The sequence below is a fragment of the Chlamydotis macqueenii genome, chromosome Z, assembly GCF_036417535.1.
Source record: "Chlamydotis macqueenii isolate bChlMac1 chromosome Z, bChlMac1.mat, whole genome shotgun sequence".
In the NCBI taxonomy this organism is placed as follows: domain Eukaryota; kingdom Metazoa; phylum Chordata; class Aves; order Otidiformes; family Otididae; genus Chlamydotis; species Chlamydotis macqueenii.
In genome coordinates, this window is record NC_141593.1 from 28,188,211 (window position 1) to 28,208,731 (window position 20,521).

Sequence of the window (20,521 nt, forward strand, 5' to 3'; positions counted from 1 at the left end):
TTCTAGTTACTTCATTTTCTTATCTATCTAGGCAGAGAGTCTAGCAGCTCTTTACTCAAAGTAAAGAACATAAATAAATTTTATTTTACCTGTCTTGTCAGTTAGAGGCAAGTTTGACCAGAGTGTACCAGATGCTCAAGAGCTACATTCCCATGAATATCTAGGGCAAAGCGATTAGTCTGAGCAGAAGCAAAGCTGACACTCTTGCTTTGCTTAGTAGTGATGTCCGAGACCTTAGTCCATGTGTGTGAGGTGTTGGCATCAGACAGTCATGAAATTCACTCTGTAGAAGCTCCTGCTACTGCAGTATGGTATGAGAAACGATCTCTTGAGCAGTAAGCAATAAGCCTTATTGGATACTTCTCAGAAGTGAGACCAGGGAGCCTGACAAAAAAGAAAAATGAAGTGCTACATTGGAGGCTGGCAAAGGAATATGGTTATAGTCTAGCCTAAATCTTAAGAAACATTCAAGAATTTTTGGCAGTAAAATGATAACAAGGCAAACTAATTTTTTTCTTATGTCTGAACTACTTTGCTTAGGAAAAAAAACCAGCCTTGAAATCGGACATTAATTTGCAGTAAGGTTGCTAACAAAGGGCTCATCATGGCATGGTTTAATGTTCAAAGCAAACTGCAATGCAGGTTGGTATCTGTAACAAGACACTGACAATCCCTATTAATAGGGGCCTGGCCTTTTTATTTCAGCAAGAAAGAGAACAGGGAGTGGAGACAAATTGATGAAGCAAAACACTTTCAAGTGTAGCTAAATATGAATTGCCAATAATCCAGGCCTTAAACAGTGTGACCTGAAGAACCTTGAACTGTTCAGTGTGGTGCACCTGTTAGGATGCAGCCTGAGAACAAACGCATGGCAAAATGCTCAGCTATGATGTCTTACTATTTGTCGAGAGCTAGTAAATATAAAAGCTACAACTGGGAGTAGAGAAAAGGGAAAAAGAAGGGGTGATTCTCACGGCAGCAGCAATTGCTTCACATAGGACACCACCAAAACAACAGTATTGGAGTTTGCAGGTGCACATGGGATTAATGACACAAGAACAGGAGCTTGAGGACAACAAAGGAAAAATAGTGCTGCAGAGGCTCTGGGATACACTGTCGCAGCAGCTTTGTGAAAGGGTAGGGAGCTGCCAGTGGAAGGCAGGCTACAGGGTTGCAAATGGAAGGCCTTCCAGGATTGGTGAGGGTGTTGCCAAAGGTAGAAGTGCCCTATGCCTCCCTGCACCAGCCTCGATACAGGTGGAATAAAGAGCTGATGTTAAGAAGCTGTAACTGAGGAGCTAAGAGCATGCTGAAGAAGCCATCCCTTTATTGTGTGTATTCTCTGCTTTACAGGAACTCTAGCTCAGCTGAAGTGCTCCCAGTGACAAGGGGAAATAGCCTGGCTTTCAGGATGCCCATTGTTACTGGAGATGCTTGTATCAGCTCAACCAGGGCTGGGAATAATACCTCCAACAAAACAAAGAGCAAGCATCTCTTGTGTCCTCCTAGGTACCTAGGGGGGATTTATGCTATTAAACACACCCTGCAATAGAAACAAGAGTGACTTTATTCTGTTTCTCAGCAGCTCATGAGCAGTTTGAAGTGAAGCAGCATGCTGGAAACCCCTTCACACCCTTGCCCCTTACTTCCACTGTCTCTAGAGGAGCATGAGACCTGCACTTCGAGGGCACAGCCAGAGCTTCAAGCACAAACTATGACTTTCCTCAGCCCTTAACCAGATGGAGATATTCTAACTGGGAATAAAAAGAGACTACTTTTATTTGCTCACCTTTGGAAAACACGTTAAGAGCTGCTGTAGTGAATTCCTACCCATTATCTGCATATCAATTATTCAGTATTTTCATTAGGGAAAACCAAGACATGCTCTATTCATGTGGACAAAAGAAATCTTTATTGTTCTCTCTCTCTCCCCACCTCTCTCTCCCCGCTTTGCCCCTCATACGTTTTTGTTTTGAGATTATTCTTAATTCATATATACTTGATTTAGGAAAATGTATGTTTTTTATTAGCAATAAAACTTTAGGGTTTTTTTCCCTTACCGATTTTTCATAGACTTATGGATCCATAATCATTCACGTCACAGCCTGAGGGAGATGAGGCTGCAACAGGATAATAGCCCTTAAATCCTCTTCTCTAAGCACTCAGATCTTCCCTGTCAGCAAGATTAAAACGGTCAACAGCAGTCTTCATGTGTCTATATCCCACACGGAGCTTTCACAACAACCAAAGTGGTGGCTGTCAGGGAATAAAATGCAGAACCACTGCTGTGCATGACACTACCAAGATAAAGAGAGAAGAAAACAGGATTGTCAGTCTTGTAGTGTCGGAAAGGACTGGTGTTAATTCCTTGATCAGGTGAATGCAAAGAAGGGAGAAGGGTAAGGAAAAGTAGTATGTTGCAGTTTAACATGCAGCGACAGTTTCCTTTCCTGAAAGGCAGAGAGAGGGAAGCACCAAATGTCCTCCTGCAGCCTGACAAGGGGAAGGATAATGAAGACATGCATGTAGACAAGCAGAGTGGCTTTTCTACTACTGCTCCATTGAACTCGCAGCCCCTGCTGCTCCTGGGACCTGAAGGAAATTACAACTACTACGTGGACGATGAAGATGAGGAAGAGGAAGAGAAAGAACAAGAAAAATGGCCAAGTGGAGACACATTTGAGGGAGAAAACAAGCCTTCATCATCCATTCCTTGCTCCCCTGCCCTTTCCTCTGGAGCTGCGGCCACAGCTTCCACTTCATCTGTGCTGAACATCAACGTCGGCGGCCAAAGCTACCGCCTTACCTACCAAGCAGTAGCCATCTATCCCAAGACCCGCCTGGGCCGCTTGGCCACATCCACTGATCGTCGCTGCCAGCTGGGCCTGTGTGATGACTACGCTGCCCAGGTAGATGAGTATTTCTTTGACCGGGACCCGGCCGTCTTCCAGTTGGTGTACAATTTCTATGCCTCAGGGGTGCTGCGTGTACGGGACGAGCTGTGTCCCCGTAGCTTCCTGGAGGAGCTGAGTTACTGGGGTGTGCGGCTCAAATACACACCTCGCTGTTGCCGCATTTGCTTCGAAGAGCGCCGTGACGAGCTGACCGAGCAGCTGAAGGTCCAGCGTGAGCTGCGCTCCCAGGCAGAGGCTCAGGAGAATGAGCAGCTCTTCCACCACATGCGCTACTATGGTCCCCAGCGCTGGCGCCTCTGGAACCTCATGGAGAAGCCCTTCTCCTCTGTCACTGCCAAGGTCATGGCAGTGGCCTCCAGCTTCTTTGTGCTCATCTCTGTTGTTGCCCTGGCACTCAACACAGTGGAGGAGATGCAGCAGGTAGACCGTAAGAGTGGGGAGAGCCGGCCTGTCTTGGAGCATATTGAGACCCTGTGCATTGCGTTCTTCACACTGGAGTATCTACTGCGCTTGGTCTCTACCCCAGACCTGCGTCGCTTTGCCAGCAGCGCCCTCAATGCAGTAGACCTCATTGCCATCCTGCCCCTCTACCTGCAGCTGCTACTTGAATGCTTTGCTGATGACGATCAGCCCCGAGGTCGGGGCTCTCAGCACGAGCACGATATTGAGAAGGTTGGACGAGTGGGCAAGGTGGGACAAGTGCTTCGCATCATGCGCCTCATGCGCATCTTCCGCATCCTCAAGCTGGCCCGCCACTCCACAGGGCTGCGTGCCTTTGGTTTTACCTTGCGCCAGTGTTACCAGCAGGTGGGCTGCCTTTTGCTCTTCATTGCCATGGGCATCTTCGCCTTCTCTGCCATGGTCTACACAGTGGAGCACGATGTCTCCAGTACCAACTTCACCAGCATCCCCCATGCTTGGTGGTGGGCTGCCGTAAGTACACACATCTTACCTTGCTGGGTAGCTAGAGACCCTTCCTCCCTTCCCCTCCCTTTGCTTGCTAGAGTCATTGACAGTCTTGAAAACAGCAGGCTCAGATCAGTGAGCATCTGCTCTGAATTCTGAGCTTACAGGACATATGCACTCACTCGCGCACACACACATGCACTCATTCACCTCCACTGTAAGCTTAAAGCAAGGCTTAATCAGGCAGACATTGTTGAAATTTCCATCTGACCAAATGCAGACAGTACTTGCACTTTTGAAGAAAAAGTGGGCAAAGAAACAGGAAAGAAAAGTATTTCCCTGTTTAACCCCTTTGTCAGTGTTGCCAAAAAAAAAAAAAAAAAAAAAGCAGGGGTGGGGCAGAACTTTGCATCAAGCTAGCTGGTTGCAGGTGGATACAGGATTTTCATTCTCGTTCTTTTTGCAGATCTACTGTGACCCACCATACAACTGCAATATGACAGGACATAGTTTATTACCTGTAGTCTGCTCACTCAAACTTGCAAAGCCAAAGCTGTTGCAGAGCTCTGGCCATTAAAAATGCATTAGGACTAACAGTTGTTTTACACAAGAGATTGTGTTCTGTTCCTTAGGTGGGATGTCTAAGGCGCATGTCTGCACACACACAAAACGTTGTCAGTTATTTATGCCATGCCAGACTTGCAGAGGAATAAATACAAAAAGAAGCAGAATGGCTCAAGGGCTTGATAATGGGATAAACTGCCTTCTACATCTAGGTCACTGGTTTGAATCCCATGTCAGTCAGTACTGAGAACTGGTTAATGTCACCTTGAATCTTTTTTTGCAATCTCTGCTAGAAAGAGTGTGATTTTAGTCCCATTCCAAGCACTTGGAGTGAGGGTAACTGGCTGAGTTTCAGCTGACAAGCCTCAGGAATGAAGACAGAATGACCTCATTTCTAGAGACTGCCACTGTGTTAGTGCTCTAAGGCATTCAGGCACAACTCCTTGAGAATTCTGAACTATCACTGACCTGTACTGTGTTATATGGAGGGGTGATTTTGGGGTACCGTTTTCTGGGCTGTTGGGTTCATGTCTTTCAGGGGCACGAAGATTTAGCTGGGAACACAGAGCTGTGAGAGTTTAAAGTGCTCCACCTTGCTCAAATGCTCCCTGGTCCTGACAATGTCCTGACAGAATTGTTCCAGCATCCCAAACCTGGAATTCACCTCTAAAGGGTTCAGGAAGCAGTTCAGCTCCCAACTTTAACACCCAAGGACAGACATATATTCACTTATAGAAGGCTAACCAATACTTCTTAAACTATTGTGAGATCAAAGTACTAATTATATCCTTCAAGGTGAGCTGTGAAGACAAAAGAAACATTTCTGAGTTTATCAAGACTAGCAGAGAATGGACTGGGAGCTGCAGGCTCTAAGTAAATGTGTAACAAATAATCTTCATGTGCAAGTATGGCAGTTTTACAATTACCATTTTTACAGCGATGTTTTGGCAGGGAGAGAGGTGGTTTTGTCGAGGCCATTGGGGAGAGGAGGGGAGTTGATCCCTGCCTGCGCTGCTGCCTGCAGCATTCAGAGAATGGAAAACAACAGCTCTGTTATGCTGCAGAAGATGTGCGTATATATAGAGCAGCCTAGATCAAATTAGAGGGTAGGTAGACGTTGCAGGTGCTGAGAGAAGGCAAAAGGCCCATATCTTGGCTGTTCATAACTCTAAGACTTGTTCTTGTCTGCTATCACACACATTTCATTTCGCAGCAGCTGATACTGGCCTCCATAATCCATGTTTATGGCAGGGCCCCAGGAGCACTTCCAACCCTTGGGCCTGGCTATGAGGCTGACTATGTCCCAGTCACTTCCCTGGAGAAGGAAATCCATGCAAATGGACTGGGAAAGAGTCAGAAGATCTTCTCATGCTGGTTGGTCAGTGTAGGCACTGGATGCACCAAGCTATCTATGGGGTCCGCAGGACAGCAACAGCAACACCAACCCATCCAAGGTTGCTTCTCCTGGCCAGCAGCCTATGGCCTGCACTTCTGGTTCAGCAACAACTGATGAGATGTGGTGGTTTCTCATACACGTTTGTAGACACTCAGTGCATGACAGCAAAACTGGGCCTAAAGACACATGTAGATATTTATACATGTACATGTATATGTGTACATGCACTGAATATCCTTTAAGCTGGAGCATGGAAAGGAGGCAAAAATCAATGAATAAAGGAAAGTGTCCTGTAACGTGACCTTCACAGGATGTCTTTTAGTGATATGCACAGATTATGAAAAAAAATGTGCTTCATACGTTTGTAGAAAAAGAACATTAGCCTTATATATTGTTTTCTAAACAAGCAGGATATATGCAAAACCTTTAGGGCTTGTTCGGCAAGCTGGTGACACCATAATCATTCAGATACTCCTGAGAAACCTGTATGACTATGACTACATGAAAAATAGGCCTGTTTAGCTTGGCAAGTGTCTCCAAAAGAGGAACCATAGCATGCACATTGCAATTCCAAGGTATAAAATTATTTTTAAAGCCTATTCATTCTTTAAGAGTGAAAATTAAGATATCTGGATTACTCAAATTTCATTAAAATCCAACAGTGTTCATGGTTTCACACACACAAGAGGAGAAGTATCGCTTCCAAACTGTAACAGGCGATGTAGAAGACTATGCCACTGGAACAGAAACTTAGCACAGGATAATGGATTTGTCCCGCCTGGTAGAGATAAACATCTTGCCTTCATCTCAGTATTTATTTTTGGATATATTTATCCTGTATTATCATTCAAATCCAGTGACTTAATTTCCATTAAACCAAGTGACTAATCCTTTTTATTCCACAGGAAGCACCAGGTGCATCCTACAAATGTGCTTACCCAGTGCTGTCTCATGTACCCTAATGCTTTCTTCATTTGAAATAACATTTTATTTAGCATGTTAGAGGATGGCAGGCTGCACACTGTGACCTTCCAAAGACTTATTTCAGTGCTAAAGCCACAAGGGCATTACAGTGAAAGTCCTACTGCCTGTGGTTTATTTCTGCCAAAGTTTTAGATTACTGTGATTCATACAGTGTGTTGAGATACCGTGAAAAAAATTAAATAAAGTTAATTGGCTGAAAAAGATCCCTTGCACAGACTAGGAAGTGCCAGGTGGCAGAAGACTGTAAGTTTTACCTGCCAAGGAAAAATAAGTTATATTTACTAAATGTAACAAGTATAAGCAATCAAGATGTGTACAGTGGATGTATATAAATTAGGAGGTATTTTATGCTGACTGGGAGTATATTATTCGTATGTAGCATCCCCATAAGCGAACATCCATGAATTTTTGAAACTAAATTTTACAAAGAAAGTATTGCAGCACTTGGTATAGTACTGGGTCCGTACAAAACACAGTTCCTTCATACATCCGTAGGCAAAAAAATGGAGAAAATATTAATGGCTAAGAAGAAAAAAGTCTATGAAACTACGTAGACAATATGATAGCAAAATGTCCAGTTTCGTATAAAGCAGATATACTGAATACCACCACTCCCACAAAAATACCATTTTAAACAAGGCCCAAACCCTTCTTCAAAGGGGAATTCAGCAAAAATTTTCCACCTGTGTACCTGTAAGCTAAAATAAACAGGAATATTCCCTACTGAAGGCAAACGAACACCTTCCTTTTGTAACCTCTGACATACAGCTGAGCAGGAAGATCAAACAACTTAGCACTATAAATAGATATGTTGCGAGCATACATTGTAAGCAAAAATTTCCAGGCAACAAAGATCTTTGGTTTTTTTCCACATCTCCTTGTAGGTATGAAACCATTAAGGGGATTTTTATTTAGAAACTTCAAAGTCCTGGGTCACTTCTTCCTATAGTCCAAATATTATAAAAATGTATTTCACAGTTAGCTGAAGCTTTTAATGTGTTTTTCATTAGTTCCTAAAATATATTGTCATAAACAAAACTAATACTCAAAATACAACCCACAGAATAAGTCCCAAAATACTGGGCTTTATAAGCACACTGGATTTAGACACAGGGCATCTGTTCTGAGTGACATGATGAGGGAGCTGGGCTGCAGTTATCACTGGATTTGCATGATCAGGGAGCCATCTCGCTCTGCTCACCACAGCTGAGCAAACCAATCTTCTGGATAGGCTGGTGTGGAAATTGTTTGGAAATTCCCGCTGTAGGACAGAGCTTTTACAAATCCTCCCGAACAGTGTCAAACAGCACTGTTGTCTGTCTTTACTATATGAGAGAATTTTTTTTTAAATTAGGGAATTTTGCATAGGATGGTACAAAAAATAAAAAGGCAGCAGGGTATTTCAGAATTACGATGCAAAGTGCAAAAATGCTAACTTTTAAATTGTCCCTGATCCCTGAACCTATCTGTTTGTGTCTCTCTTCTCAGCTAATAAGCTGAATGTTGGTTTGCCTGTAGGTCAGCATCTCTACAGTGGGATACGGAGACATGTGTCCAGAAACTCACCTTGGCCGCCTGTTTGCTTTCCTCTGCATTGCATTTGGAATAATCCTGAATGGCATGCCCATCTCCATTCTCTACAACAAATTCTCAGATTATTACAGCAAGCTGAAGGCCTACGAGTACACGGCTCTCAAGAAAGAAAGGGGGAAGGTGGACTTTACACGGAGAGCCATGAAGAAAATATCTGAATGCTGTGGAGAAGGTGGAAGTCACCCTTTGTCACAGCACTGATACAGTTTGTGCTTTGTATATTAGGAGGGAACAGGGAAGCTGATCGAGGACGAAGGAAAACAAATCAGCCAAGCTAACAGAAGATAAACTGAAAGGCCAAAAGTAACAAAAGTTGATGGTGAAATCACTTTTGAAGGGGGTTGTTTTCAAAAGATAAAAGGCTCATCTTACAAGAACAGGGTTGGTTTTTTTTTTTTTGGCATTGCTAGGCTGTGAGCAGCACTTAAGTGCTCATCAACTATCTGGAATGACATTCTTCAGATTAACAACCCAGAAACTCTGAATTAGACCCACATGAAGATGTAACCCCCTGCTACTGATTAGACCCACAATAAAGACCCACTATAATCAAACCAAAGGAAAACAAATTGCTGCCGTTAAGGGTCAGCCACCTCACTGCTGCAAGGCAGACTCAAAAATTAAACAAATTGAATACCCAATATACTGACTGCATTGCTGAAATTGGTTTTGCACCATCTTTCAAAGCCAGGAAAACAGCCTAGAGCATTTTCTTGAATATTAGCAGCATCTATACTCCTTAAGCTTTCAGCTTCTGTTTCCACTGTCAGACAGTTATGCTTCACTGTTCCAATTTTATTTTTCAAATGCAGCCCTGCAAATGATTCCCATTTTCATGCCTAGGCAAGCAACACACTGCTTTTAATATTTCCCCCCACCACCACCTCCATAATCATCTTTCATTATGCCACGAGCTAGTGAAGAAGTCTGGAGCCTGAGTTGATAAATGTCATTGATCAATTTTGAAAATATTTCCAACCCAAAACCTTCTTTCAGTATAGGATTAAGTGATAAACTAAATTTATTTTACAGCATTTAATGTATCTACTTATTGAATTGTTAGAATAATAATGGACCTGTCACGGGACATAAGTGTTAAAGCAGCGTTTAAAAAAAATAATCAAATGAAACATGTAATGGATAATATCCCATAAAGACTTTTCATACAAAAGATCTTATCAGCACTTACCTGTAACCAATTTTAAATATAGTTTAAAGTAAAGATACTTTATCTGGTACATACAGCCATTAAGGACACAGTTCTGACACTGTAGCTCACCCCCAGTAGCACATGCTAAGATTACTGAGCCTTCTTGCACAGTTGGATGCAATTTCTCATGCATCAGAAACTCAGCCCAAAACCTATGCAACAAATAACACAACAATTAGATGGAATCAGAGTTTCATGCATTAGTTTGCAGCATATCGGGAGTAATCTTTTTACCTAAGAGCAGTCATACCAGTAACAAAGAGAAGCAATGGTGAGAGTCACTGATACCACCCATGGCTGTTACTCAGCAGCACTCTTGCTGCAAAACAGCCTGATGGCAGAACTGCATTTTAAGATTCGTGAACTCTCATGTTGTGTCTGTGCTGCCCTGCTGAATGCAAATGGCTGCATTCAAATCTCAAAGCCACACTAGAGACAATGGTGTGAAGCTCTCTCTTGGGACAGCTGAGGATGAAAAAGTTCATTAATTTTGCCATGTCCATGCAAATTGTGTCAAGCATAAGGACATTTCTCCTTTCAATGGTGAGAAGGTAATTAGTAACCAAGTTGCTCGTCTCATTCTCTACTTCCAGACAAACGTATCATAAGCCCATCTGTCATTTTGTTCTTTAGGAATGACAGTCAGCACATTGTGTGCTGATCAGCTCTGTTGAAAGCTGAACCATGTCTTTAAAGCACAGCTGAGCCCTGGGAGCTGAATGTGATAGATGTTTGCTCTTCTGGACTGTACACAATGCAGCAGGTACAATCCTGGCACTCACTAAGAAGAATAGCTGCTTTACTTCGGCTCCAGGGATGGAATGAATTTGTGTGGGCCTTCTGCACAGCAACAAAATGAGAGGAGCTTCCTGAAACCACAGGAAGTCTCTCTCTTAGACTCCCACTGCAGTTCAGTGAGTGGCAGGTTACAAACATGCAAAAACACAACTATGCTTTGTTTTCAACATGCAGCTTGGCTCAGATCCATTAAAAGGACTTAAATGTTGGTGGTTACCCAACTTTCCAAGATATGCGACACCTTAAATTAATTTCCTTGTCTGACAGAATCAGTATTTGTATGTACCACGCAGATGGGATTCAGATGCTCAGCCTTGCGTGGCAACCTCAGCAGCTTCTTGCCACCTAGAGGAATCCAGAACCTACGCACTTGCTCTGCTGAAACTGGGTTTCCTCATAGCCTCAGACTTGACACAAATCACCAGCCTCGTTTTCCACCCCACCTACCTCACATTCAGGACCCATTCAAGTAGATGTTCTTCAAGACATGTAAGGGAATAGGCTTTCCATGCAAAACATGAGCAGGAGAAAAAGGACTGTTCTCTCTTTTACTAAAGAGTCAGAATCCAATGTCCTCAGTGAGTGCTTTCTCACCTGTCCAACAAGAATTTAATGCCCAAGTCCCATACTACTACTCTAACCATTCAAATACAGTTTGGAGTGGGTTTCTCCCGCTCCTCTAGCTGAAGCTGTTCCACCTTGCACTCAGTAAATAGTGACCCACCAGAGGACAGCAAAAGAAAGACTCTACGGCTTGCCGTTTGCAGCACTCAGCTGGGTGGAAAGGTGTGGGTCATAGGCCCTGCTTCAATGAAGAGCTATGGAAGTACCCTGACCAAGCAACAAAATCTTTCCAAATGCTCACTCTTCTCTGGCCCCAGCAATCTTTGGTTGAAGGATGTAGTCTGGAAGGTCTCCAGAGTCGGTCCTCGCACATTGCAGCTCCACGAAGGCAAAACTCTTACTTAGAGGCTCTTACTTACAGGCTAATGGCCATGGGCCAAAATATTTCCTGACACAGAGGAGACCAATTTCTGTCCCCTCAGGTGAGGGAGACCTTGTAACCAGCACCACCGGGTCCCATCTGCGGGCTCTGAGGCCGTCGCACCTCGGGCAGCTCAGCTTACCTAGCAGCTGCCTCACTGCACTTTGCCCCCTCATCCCTCCACCATCCAGTCCCACCATCTCACTGATGGCAGCTTTGGTAACTTTTTGGTTCCTGTATCCACTGACTCAGCACACAAATATGACAGTTTGGGGGAGCAGGGTCAGATTTTTGATTGGTTCATGACGTAGCTCGATTTAGAGACCTCTGACTAGTGCTGGAACTGCCACAAGATACATGGCAGAAGCGTGCAGCCTGGAGGACAGATCTCTGGCAGCTACCACATGAACTGTTAAGCAGAAGACTATGCAAAGTTGCTGGTTTTCTGGTTTGTAATATCTATCTTACCTGCCCTGCTGCATTCAGCGAGTGAGTCTGTAGTGGATTAAGGCATTTTCCAGCAAACTGTATGTTAGTGTTTGGGGTTTTTTTTCGATCAAAGACTCATAATTTTCTTCTCTGGATTGGCTTATGCAGCTTTCTGCCTTGTGGCTTAACTAATCTTATTTTAGAGGTGATAAGTGTAAGTCTGTGCATTTCAATAGGAAAGAGTATGCCGGAAGTTGAGGTACCACCACAATAGCACACCGCATGCCCAAAACTCTGTCAGTACCAGCACTTTCTGTGGACGGCAGCTAGCAAGGATCTGCCAAAAGGTCCTCTCACACTGTGAGAGCCTGTCTGATGCTCATACCATACCAGAGAGGGCTTCCAGACAGCTCAGAAAAAGGAAGAAGTTTGTGTTGCCACAGAACAAGCTTCTGACAATTTGCAGAGGGCTGTGCAAACCTGTATCAGCTGGTTTTGAAATAGAATGCAGTGTTTTTGCTGTTTTTTTTGTTGACACAATGGTTCCTTCTGACAAGGACTCTCAGTTAATTTATTCTGTCACATCCACTAACATTTTCAATGGGATCATCACTGTTCCTGCATTACTGAAATGAAACAGTCAAATGGCACACATTATGACATCCAAAATAGTGCAGGAGAGCCATGATTGTCTTGGTTACTTGAATGCCACAGAGCTTCAACAATCAAAATATTTCAGAGTAACTACATCAAGGGAAAATACGCTTAAACACAACAAAGATGGGCAATACTATTAAAGCTGAAGTAGATAGGGCTTGTTTTATGAGATGTTAATTTGGCATAGCTAAGGTTTTGTGGGAAACGGGGTGGAGGATTCCCAAACCACGGAGAAATTAGAAACCTCTCTGAATGCGGCGATGCTGAAGTATTCTATTTTAACTAATTGCAGATATTAATGAGCCCCGGAGGGAGAAGGAAAATATGTTCTATCATTATGTTTCATTACAGACTTAGCAAGCATGTTGTCTCTGGTAGGCAAAAAACCAGTCAGTTTATCTGGATGGCCTGGTTTCATTTTAGGACAGCTAAGTGTTGTTTCTTCTACACATTTAGGTCTGGGGGTTTATTTAAAAAAAAAAAAAAAAAGAAAGAAAGAAAAACTATAAAAAAGGAAGAAAAGGGAAAAAAGAGAAAAAGGAGAAAAGATTTTAAAAAGAGAAAAAAGAAAAAAAAAGATTAACAAAAAGAGGAAAGATTAAAAGGAAAAATACAAGAAAAAAATAAAAAATAGGGTGGGAGTGGTAGAAATCTAAAGATTCTGTCCTTCATGAGACTGTGGAAAGAATTCCAATTTGAATATGCTTTTATACAAATCCTTGTCTTAGAAGAACATCACTTTTTCAATGCCATTCAACAGCTGTTTGCTGTTCTCATTCAGAAAGATAGCACTTAAAGGGGTAGCTACAGTAAACCACAGATTAATGGGCATCTGGTGCCATTCCCAGGCTTCTAAGTCAAATAGTAATATTCAGTCTTTAAATATGTATAATTTAAAACATTATAAACTAGGTATACTTCAAAGTGTTTGGAGAAAAATAATTACTATCAATAAGCCTAGGAAGGAAAAATTGTCTCCTTGCTTAAAAAACAGCTTCTACTGTTTAGAACGTTATGTTTTTATGTTATGTAAAAATATTTGATTCATGCTTATCTGCTCTTTACAAAACCTTTATTAACTTCTTTGTTCAGTAGTAGAGAAATTACATGCATTTGACTGTAATCCAGCTCTTTATCTTGGATTGAAAAAAGGAAAGGTCAGAGGTACTAGCTTTCTATGTACTTAGGTAATTTAATGGAAATACGCTGAGAAAAATTAAAGCATTCTACAGGTAGCTCCTGAGATAGAGATTATCACGGTTTTTAAATAAAACTTGTCAGAGTCTAAGTCTACTCTATAAAATGACTCCATACTGTCATTGTAACTCCTTAAGCAGATTTGCTCTATTTATAAGCAAAAGCATTTCCTCCTTATTAATAACCAGATAAACAAGTACCATACTTAAAAGTCAGTTTTCCCTACCACTAATAACTGTTCCTCAGGCCACCACGTACCCATGCAACACTTATTTCCTTTGGTTCTGGCAGAGGAAACTGCCTGAAAAGCACTTCTGGAGCTGGCAAAGAGAAGGCAGGACCTGCTTTGGCTGCAGAGCTAGCACAGGGCTAAACCCAGCTCGCGCTGTCACTGACAATGTCTGTCTGCAGAAGAACTTTTCAACACCCATATAGGGACAGCCTTGCTCAGCAGGATGCTTACTCTTCTTTTTTTTTTTTTTTCTTACTGAAAACTACACATGGAGGCGAAGGCATGGACTGCAGACGAATGCAACAGCCCACCTGTAACAGAGAAGCTGGGCTGTGAGGTGAGGTCTCTGAGATCAAGCCCTGGCATAAGCCAGATCTGCACTGACACCAAAGGGGCTCCATACTCCTCAAGTCTGCTCCAGCCAAGTCTTGAGGGTCGGGCTGGTCTGACTTCTAAATGTCTTAACATCCAAATATTTCATTTCAGTAAGCAAACAAGGGAAAGAAAAAACCAAACCAAACAACAGGTTCCAGAAATTCTGGAAAACACAGGAAATCACACACTGGTTGTGACAGCATGTCCTGCTGTGACGGAGGGCCACAAAGCGCAGAAGAAAGTGCAAGGGAGCTGGGTCTCCTTGGGGAAGAAAACAGTCCCTTGCATGTAAAATTGTTCACTGCTGCCGCCGAGAGGTTACAGGCTGCCAGAGTCCCCTTGTCCCTAAAAATATCTTGAGCCTGCTGCTACCTGGTATGTTAGCTACGGAGTACAAGAAGCCTGGAGTCCTGTCAGTAAGAGTGTTTACAATAATGAAAAATTTAATCTGTACTGCAAAAATCTGTATTATCATCACTATGGACTAAATGAATCTTCAATCTAATGCTACATTAATTACACTGGAGATCAATTTCCCTATTTCTTTTGTTTCTAAGACAGTCCAATGCCTAAAATGTTCCCCAACAGCCACTACAGAAAAGGAGAAGTGATTCTAGGCATATCTGGATGATGTCAGGATATGTTTAATACTCAGTCTGCATATTTCTAAAATGGTTTTAGCGAGCAAAAATATCATCACTTAACACCAGAAAATTAGTCAGGGAACATGAAAATTCAAGATAAGTTACCTTAACTGTAGGTCAAATGTATTGTTTTTAGATGAATAGGAAGTATTGTCCAGGCTGTTATAGAAGGATTTAACACAAGCAATCAAAACACAGGTTTCAACTTATTGTCATTCCACTTTGAGGCATGGCAGGCTGAAAATAACGCTGATTTTCTGGGTATATTTTTCCATGCAGTACAATGCATGTTGCTCTAAATCTCCATGCACCGAAGAGAGAATGGTGCCATTTTATGCAGCACAGGACCAAAAAGATCAACTGATCCCCTGCAAAGGGAAGATCTGCTCCTGGCTCATGTCAGACTACTCTGTGCCTTACCATGCAACACTGCTGCTTGGCTTGTGCTCTGGTGTTCAAGTGAGTTCCCCTTTGTTCAGTGAATCCTATCAGTTCAGTAATAGAAAACAATTCAACAACACCCCACACAAATCTCTAACTGGTTTTTGAACCAAGTCAGTTTAGCGAATAGCCTGACAAATGCCAGAGCCATTGTAAGGAGAGGGATGCAGCACCTTCTGTTCAGATGCAGAAGGCAAAAATGCTCCTGACTCATGTTGCAGCAGGCAAGCTGCTGGATTCAAAATCACATTTATCAGAAAAACTGAGGGACTGGAGAAGAGAGAAAGACACACAATGTTTTAAACACACAGTTCCTGTGTTACCTCTTTCCACAGGCCTCCACTACTCTTACACAGCTATAATACTGCTATTACACTTGCATTGTCCCACTACAATTTGCTTTAGCACTGCTTTTCCAAGGCATCTTCCCTTCTGCTGCAAGTTCTGTTTCCCCCGGTTTGTCACATTCAGAAATCTGCAAAAGCCTCCTTGCTTAGTGCTTTAATTTATTGGTATGGCATGGGAGACTACTTCCTTACGTGCCTGCCGCCTTCTTGTGTTTCTGCACAGACTGTCATCTCTGCTCCTTACTCAAATTCTACCACAAAATTCACCTTCCGAACATGTCAGATCCACTCTTGGATCAGATTCACTATGTTGGTGTGTTATCCTAAGGCACTTTGTAATAACTGCCTGAAAACAAATTTTCATGTAGAAATAATGGTTTCTGTTCATGGTCAGTCATGCAGAATCCTGAGAAAACAGTGGTCAGTCCAGTGCTAACACAACACGTCCCCTTTGCAAAGATAAAATGCTTTGGGCTTCCTTCATACCTTTAGTCTCTATTATTACACTTCTGTTATTATTAAGAAAACAATCTAAAAGTAAGCTTGCTGTGTAAAACAGGAAATCCAGCATTATGTCTGCAATCTGTCATCAATGAGGACATTTTAAAGGGAAATTACTGGAGCTGCATGGAGGCTGGTGAGCAGCACCGATTCTGGAAGGCAGAACCCAGTAACTCCCTCGTGCCTGGGCCTTAGATAATAAAATACTGTGAAATTTGACATGTAAAATTCCAAGTTCAACTATTTTTAACTCTTTTGAAGATAAATCAGACATTTCTCAAACATCTCTTTAAATTGATACTGTTATTTTCACTGCCCACTATCAAAAGACTTTGAATTTGAATCAGTATTTTATGTCTTCAGATAAACACAGAAAAAACAGAAAAAAAAATGTTTAAGTGGAAAACTGGTGGTACCAATTTGTAAAACAGCCTCTGAAAGCATTTCAACCTTAAGAATGATTTTGACTGCCGTGAAAACTAAGGCTATCACCATGCTGTGAAGATGATTTAATAGTAGGTGCTATGGCACCCAATCTTCTTCATCTAACCACTCACTGGGAGCAGAAACAGTAACTAATGCAACATACTGAAACAATTCTCATATTCTCTTATTACCTTTTTCCACAAAAAATATTTTACTGGGAATGCTTATAAATCAGTACATCTTTAAAATGAAAAGCCTTGCTGGTTTTTTTTATCCCACAAGTATCTTGCTTGTATCTGCTTTACAGAGAAAAACCTTCTGATGACTTCTTAGTTCAATGCTTCTAGCACCTGTTCATACACACCTGTACACCCAGAGCTCCTGGTGGCTCTCTCCTTTATGCTTTTTATGACTGTCCCACTATACTAATAAAATATGTAATCCATGTAGATACACTCTAGTTAGAACAGACTGACAAGCTACAGCAATGTCAGGCAGAAGCAGCTGTGGTGAAGACAGGGTGAATCTGCAAGATTTTTATATTTTGTAAAGCGTAACTGTACTTGCAAGACACATTCTGACTGAAAGAGCATAAAAATCCAACTATTAAAACCATCTTCCATGACAGCAGATGCAAGGTCCTGCACATGGGTCGGGGCAATCCCAAGCACAAATACAGACTGGCCAGAGAATGGATCGAGACCAGCCCTGAGGAGAAGGACTTGGGAGTGCTGGTGGAGGAGAAGCTCAACATGAGCAGGCAATATGTGCTTGCAGCCCAGAAAGCCAAACGCATCCTGCGCTGCATCAAAATAAATGTGGCCAGCAGGTCGAGGGAGGGGATTCTACCCCTCTACTCTGCTCTCATGGGACCCCACCTGGAGTACTGCATCCAGCTCTGGAGCCCCGAACATAAGGACATGGACCTGTTGGAGAGGGTTCAGAGGATGGCCATGAAGATGATGAGAGGGCTGGAGCACCTCTCCTGTGAGGACAGGTTGAGAGAGTTGGGGCTGTTCAGCCTGGAGAGAGAAGTCTGGAGAGAGACCTTATAATGGCCTTCCGGTACCTCAAAGGGGCCTACAGGAAAGATGGGGAGAAACTTTTTAGCAGGGCTTGTTGTGACAGGACAAGGGGTAATGATTTTAAAACAGAGGGAGGTATATTTAGATTGGATAGTAGGAAGAAGTTTTTTACACTGAGGACGGTAGAACACTGGCACAGGCTGCCCAGAGAGGTGGTGGAAGCCCCATCCCTGGAAACATTCAAGACCAGGTTGGACAAGGCTCTGAGCAACCTGATCTAGTCGGGGATGTCCCCGCTCCTTGCAGGGGGATTGGACTAGATGACCTCTGAGGTCCCTTCCAACCCTAACCATCCTATGATTCTATGATCTTACTGAATCATAAAACCGTAGAATGGTTTTTAAAAAGGTGCCAGGAAAAATGGCACCTTCATAACCTTAGCATAACCTTAACTGATGTCTCCTTAATCAAGAGTAGCATTTCTCAAATTGTGGTAAGGAAAATTAGTAGTCAGTCAGTCCAAATTACTACACATAATTTAAAATTAATCGTATACACGCTCTCAAAAAATGCAAATAAAGTGCCTGGTAGACATTTAGTTCAAGCAACCAGAAGTAGCACCAAATCAGATTCACAAAAAACAGACAATCTTATGCAGTCTTTTGCTATTCAGATTATTAGTATCTATATTTAGCTACGACTTACTTTCACTTGATTGGAAATATGTCTGTGCTAGATTCTAAGCATTAGTTTATTCCCCTCAATAACCTGAAAATTGAGAAGGGCTGTATCCGATTTCCCCCCCCCCCCCCGCTTTACTCTAGCACTAATTATTCAGTCACAAATCTACTGAATATTTTGTTTAGGTTGGATTTTTTGGCAGTACCTGAGCCTTGTTTAGAAACAGTTCACTACAGTTTAAATTCATTATCTGTTGGTAATTAAAATGATCTATTTTATTGTCACAAAAGAAAATCCTGTTACAGAAACTAATTATCTGCAACCTTCAGTAGCTTAGAGGATGCATTTACAAGCCTGAACACTTAATGCCAGTGCCAGTCAGGTCTAATTGGGGTTAACCTTTAAGTATTTACTACTGTTCATAAGCCTAGGTGGAATTAGAGGGAAGCACAGTCAGCAAAGTGTCAGTAAATCAACAGATACAAACAGAAACAATGTTGGAAACACTTCTCCTAACTACAACATTCACGTGCTGCTTAAATTACCCTAAGTTAACTATGAATTACAATTGTGTTTATTATTTTTTAAAAAAAGTCTGCTTATTCAAGTATATTGTCATTCTTTCAAACTAAAAAAATAATATTCACCCTAGACAAGACTAGTGAGATATACGAGATTACTTATCAAGATGAAGCTATGTATTTCATTGCTTTGGATAAACTATTTATACTTCAACACAAATATGTAGAAAATGTAATTAACAATTCCAGCACCCATACACACAGAGGTGCTCCGTAGAGAACCAGAGTATTTTACCTCATGCTAAGCGTGCAAGTCTGAGTTTCAAACTGGGTAATCCGATTTTTGTGGGTGCTGAGCACTGCAGGTCCCAATGGACTGCAGGAGGAGTTGCAGATATCATGACCTCTGACAATAAAATCAGTAATTTAGGACACCTATTTGAAGTATGTAAGATACGGAAACTTAAGCCACATTGCTTAACCGCTGGCAACTTCCAGTTAGCTGCACTGTACTTCATGGTGAGGAAGCTGTATCTTAAGAGAAATAACAGCTAACCATCTGCTATTAAAAATGCAGCCACGTGCTATAAGGCTAAGCAACAGTCAAGAGTGACTCCTGCATCTGGAGATTTAATTAATTCGGTCCTCTGTTTGGATCAGTCTATCAGTATGGCATTAAACACCACCAGGGTGTTGTATGAATGCCTTACTAAAAGTTTTGGGTTTTGTTATTTTTTTTTCTTTGCTTAAAATGGGAAAATAAAATATTGGCTTGATTTTTCTAGATCAAAATAGGGTACAGTAAAAATCAACAGGACACTTCTTTGATATCATGCAGAAATAAATTAATCCCTTCTCTGTTAAAAGGAGGACATCCAAAAAACCTCAAATCTCTCTGGTTTATTAGGGCTTAAAAATCTGTACTTTCCAGAAGACTGAAGAAAAACAAACCCATTGAAATAGTCAGCCTCTCCTTCAGGACCTTCTTTGAAAAAGTCAGATACATTATATTTTCATTCTATTCCTGTTAGTTCCTGAAGGATGAGAGCCTCCATCACTTCTTCACAGAACAAGAATGGGACTTCAGATGTTTTTTGTATTCATTTTTTGAGGAAATCAGGTGGGAAAGGATTAAGAACAAGTGTATTTGCCCAGTACACAAGAATATCTCCAGAAGAGATGCTTCTGTTTCTATGGTAACTATAACAACATACATACATATTTTAACAAGACTCAAGTTACCAGGAAAAATGTAACTTCTTGACTACATGCTCAGAAGTTTCCACTAGCTCTTAAATCCTGTTAAAATTCCAGTGTCTAAGAACAACCATTTACTGCACACAACAGAGTAAGTACAACAGACAAGTTGTTTTAGAAATTATTTAATTTACAAATGCATACACTGCTTCTTAAAACAAGCATGGTACAAAATCTTACCAACTCTCAGTTGGCTGCCTTAATGTAAGTTGTCTTTTTAGCTTAATTTACACTAGGAAGTCAATTTCTCCAGTAGTGCTTCTACTCCTTTTACATTCTTGTTCAGCTTCAACTTTGGGACAAGCTTTTTCAGTCCTTTTTTGACTGTATTTGCCACTTTTTGATCAGTACTCCGGAGAAGGCTACAAGAAACAGGAAAAAAAACCAAGGATGTCAAAGTTCAGCATGCAGGTCATAGGAAAACAGCTATCCATGTA

The 20,521-nt window shown here is 41.8% G+C and overlaps 2 protein-coding genes across 2 annotated transcripts in view; one reads left to right on the forward strand and one right to left on the reverse strand.

Annotated features, from left to right (window-relative positions):
* The first annotated feature begins 2,414 nt into the window (after nt 1–2,414).
* KCNV2 (potassium voltage-gated channel modifier subfamily V member 2) lies at nt 2,415–8,559 on the forward strand. The gene is made up of 2 exons (XM_010128936.2): nt 2,415–3,848; nt 8,284–8,559. Exons 1-2 carry the CDS (start codon nt 2,415–2,417, stop codon nt 8,557–8,559), a joined length of 1,710 nt encoding a protein of 569 aa, XP_010127238.2.
* Nucleotides 8,560–20,193: 11,634 nt separating this feature from the next.
* The window catches only part of PUM3 (pumilio RNA binding family member 3), a 28,872-nt gene continuing 28,544 nt past the window's right edge, over nt 20,194–20,521 (reverse strand). The window contains exon 18 of the mRNA XM_086770716.1: nt 20,194–20,446. Within this exon, the coding sequence (XP_086626842.1) occupies nt 20,317–20,446 (130 nt within the window). The 3' untranslated portion in view covers nt 20,194–20,316. The remainder of the gene's footprint in view (nt 20,447–20,521) is intronic.

What these genes read in the sequence shown, in the direction of transcription:
- KCNV2 (XM_010128936.2), top strand. Translation starts at nt 2,415, where the DNA reads ATGTTGCAGTTTAACATGCAGCGACAGTTTCCTTTCCTGAAAGGCAGA. An exon ending in ATGCTTGGTGGTGGGCTGCC is followed by an intron (nt 3,849 to 8,283) that starts GTAAGTACACAC and finishes GTTTGCCTGTAG; the next exon opens with GTCAGCATCTCTACAGTGGG.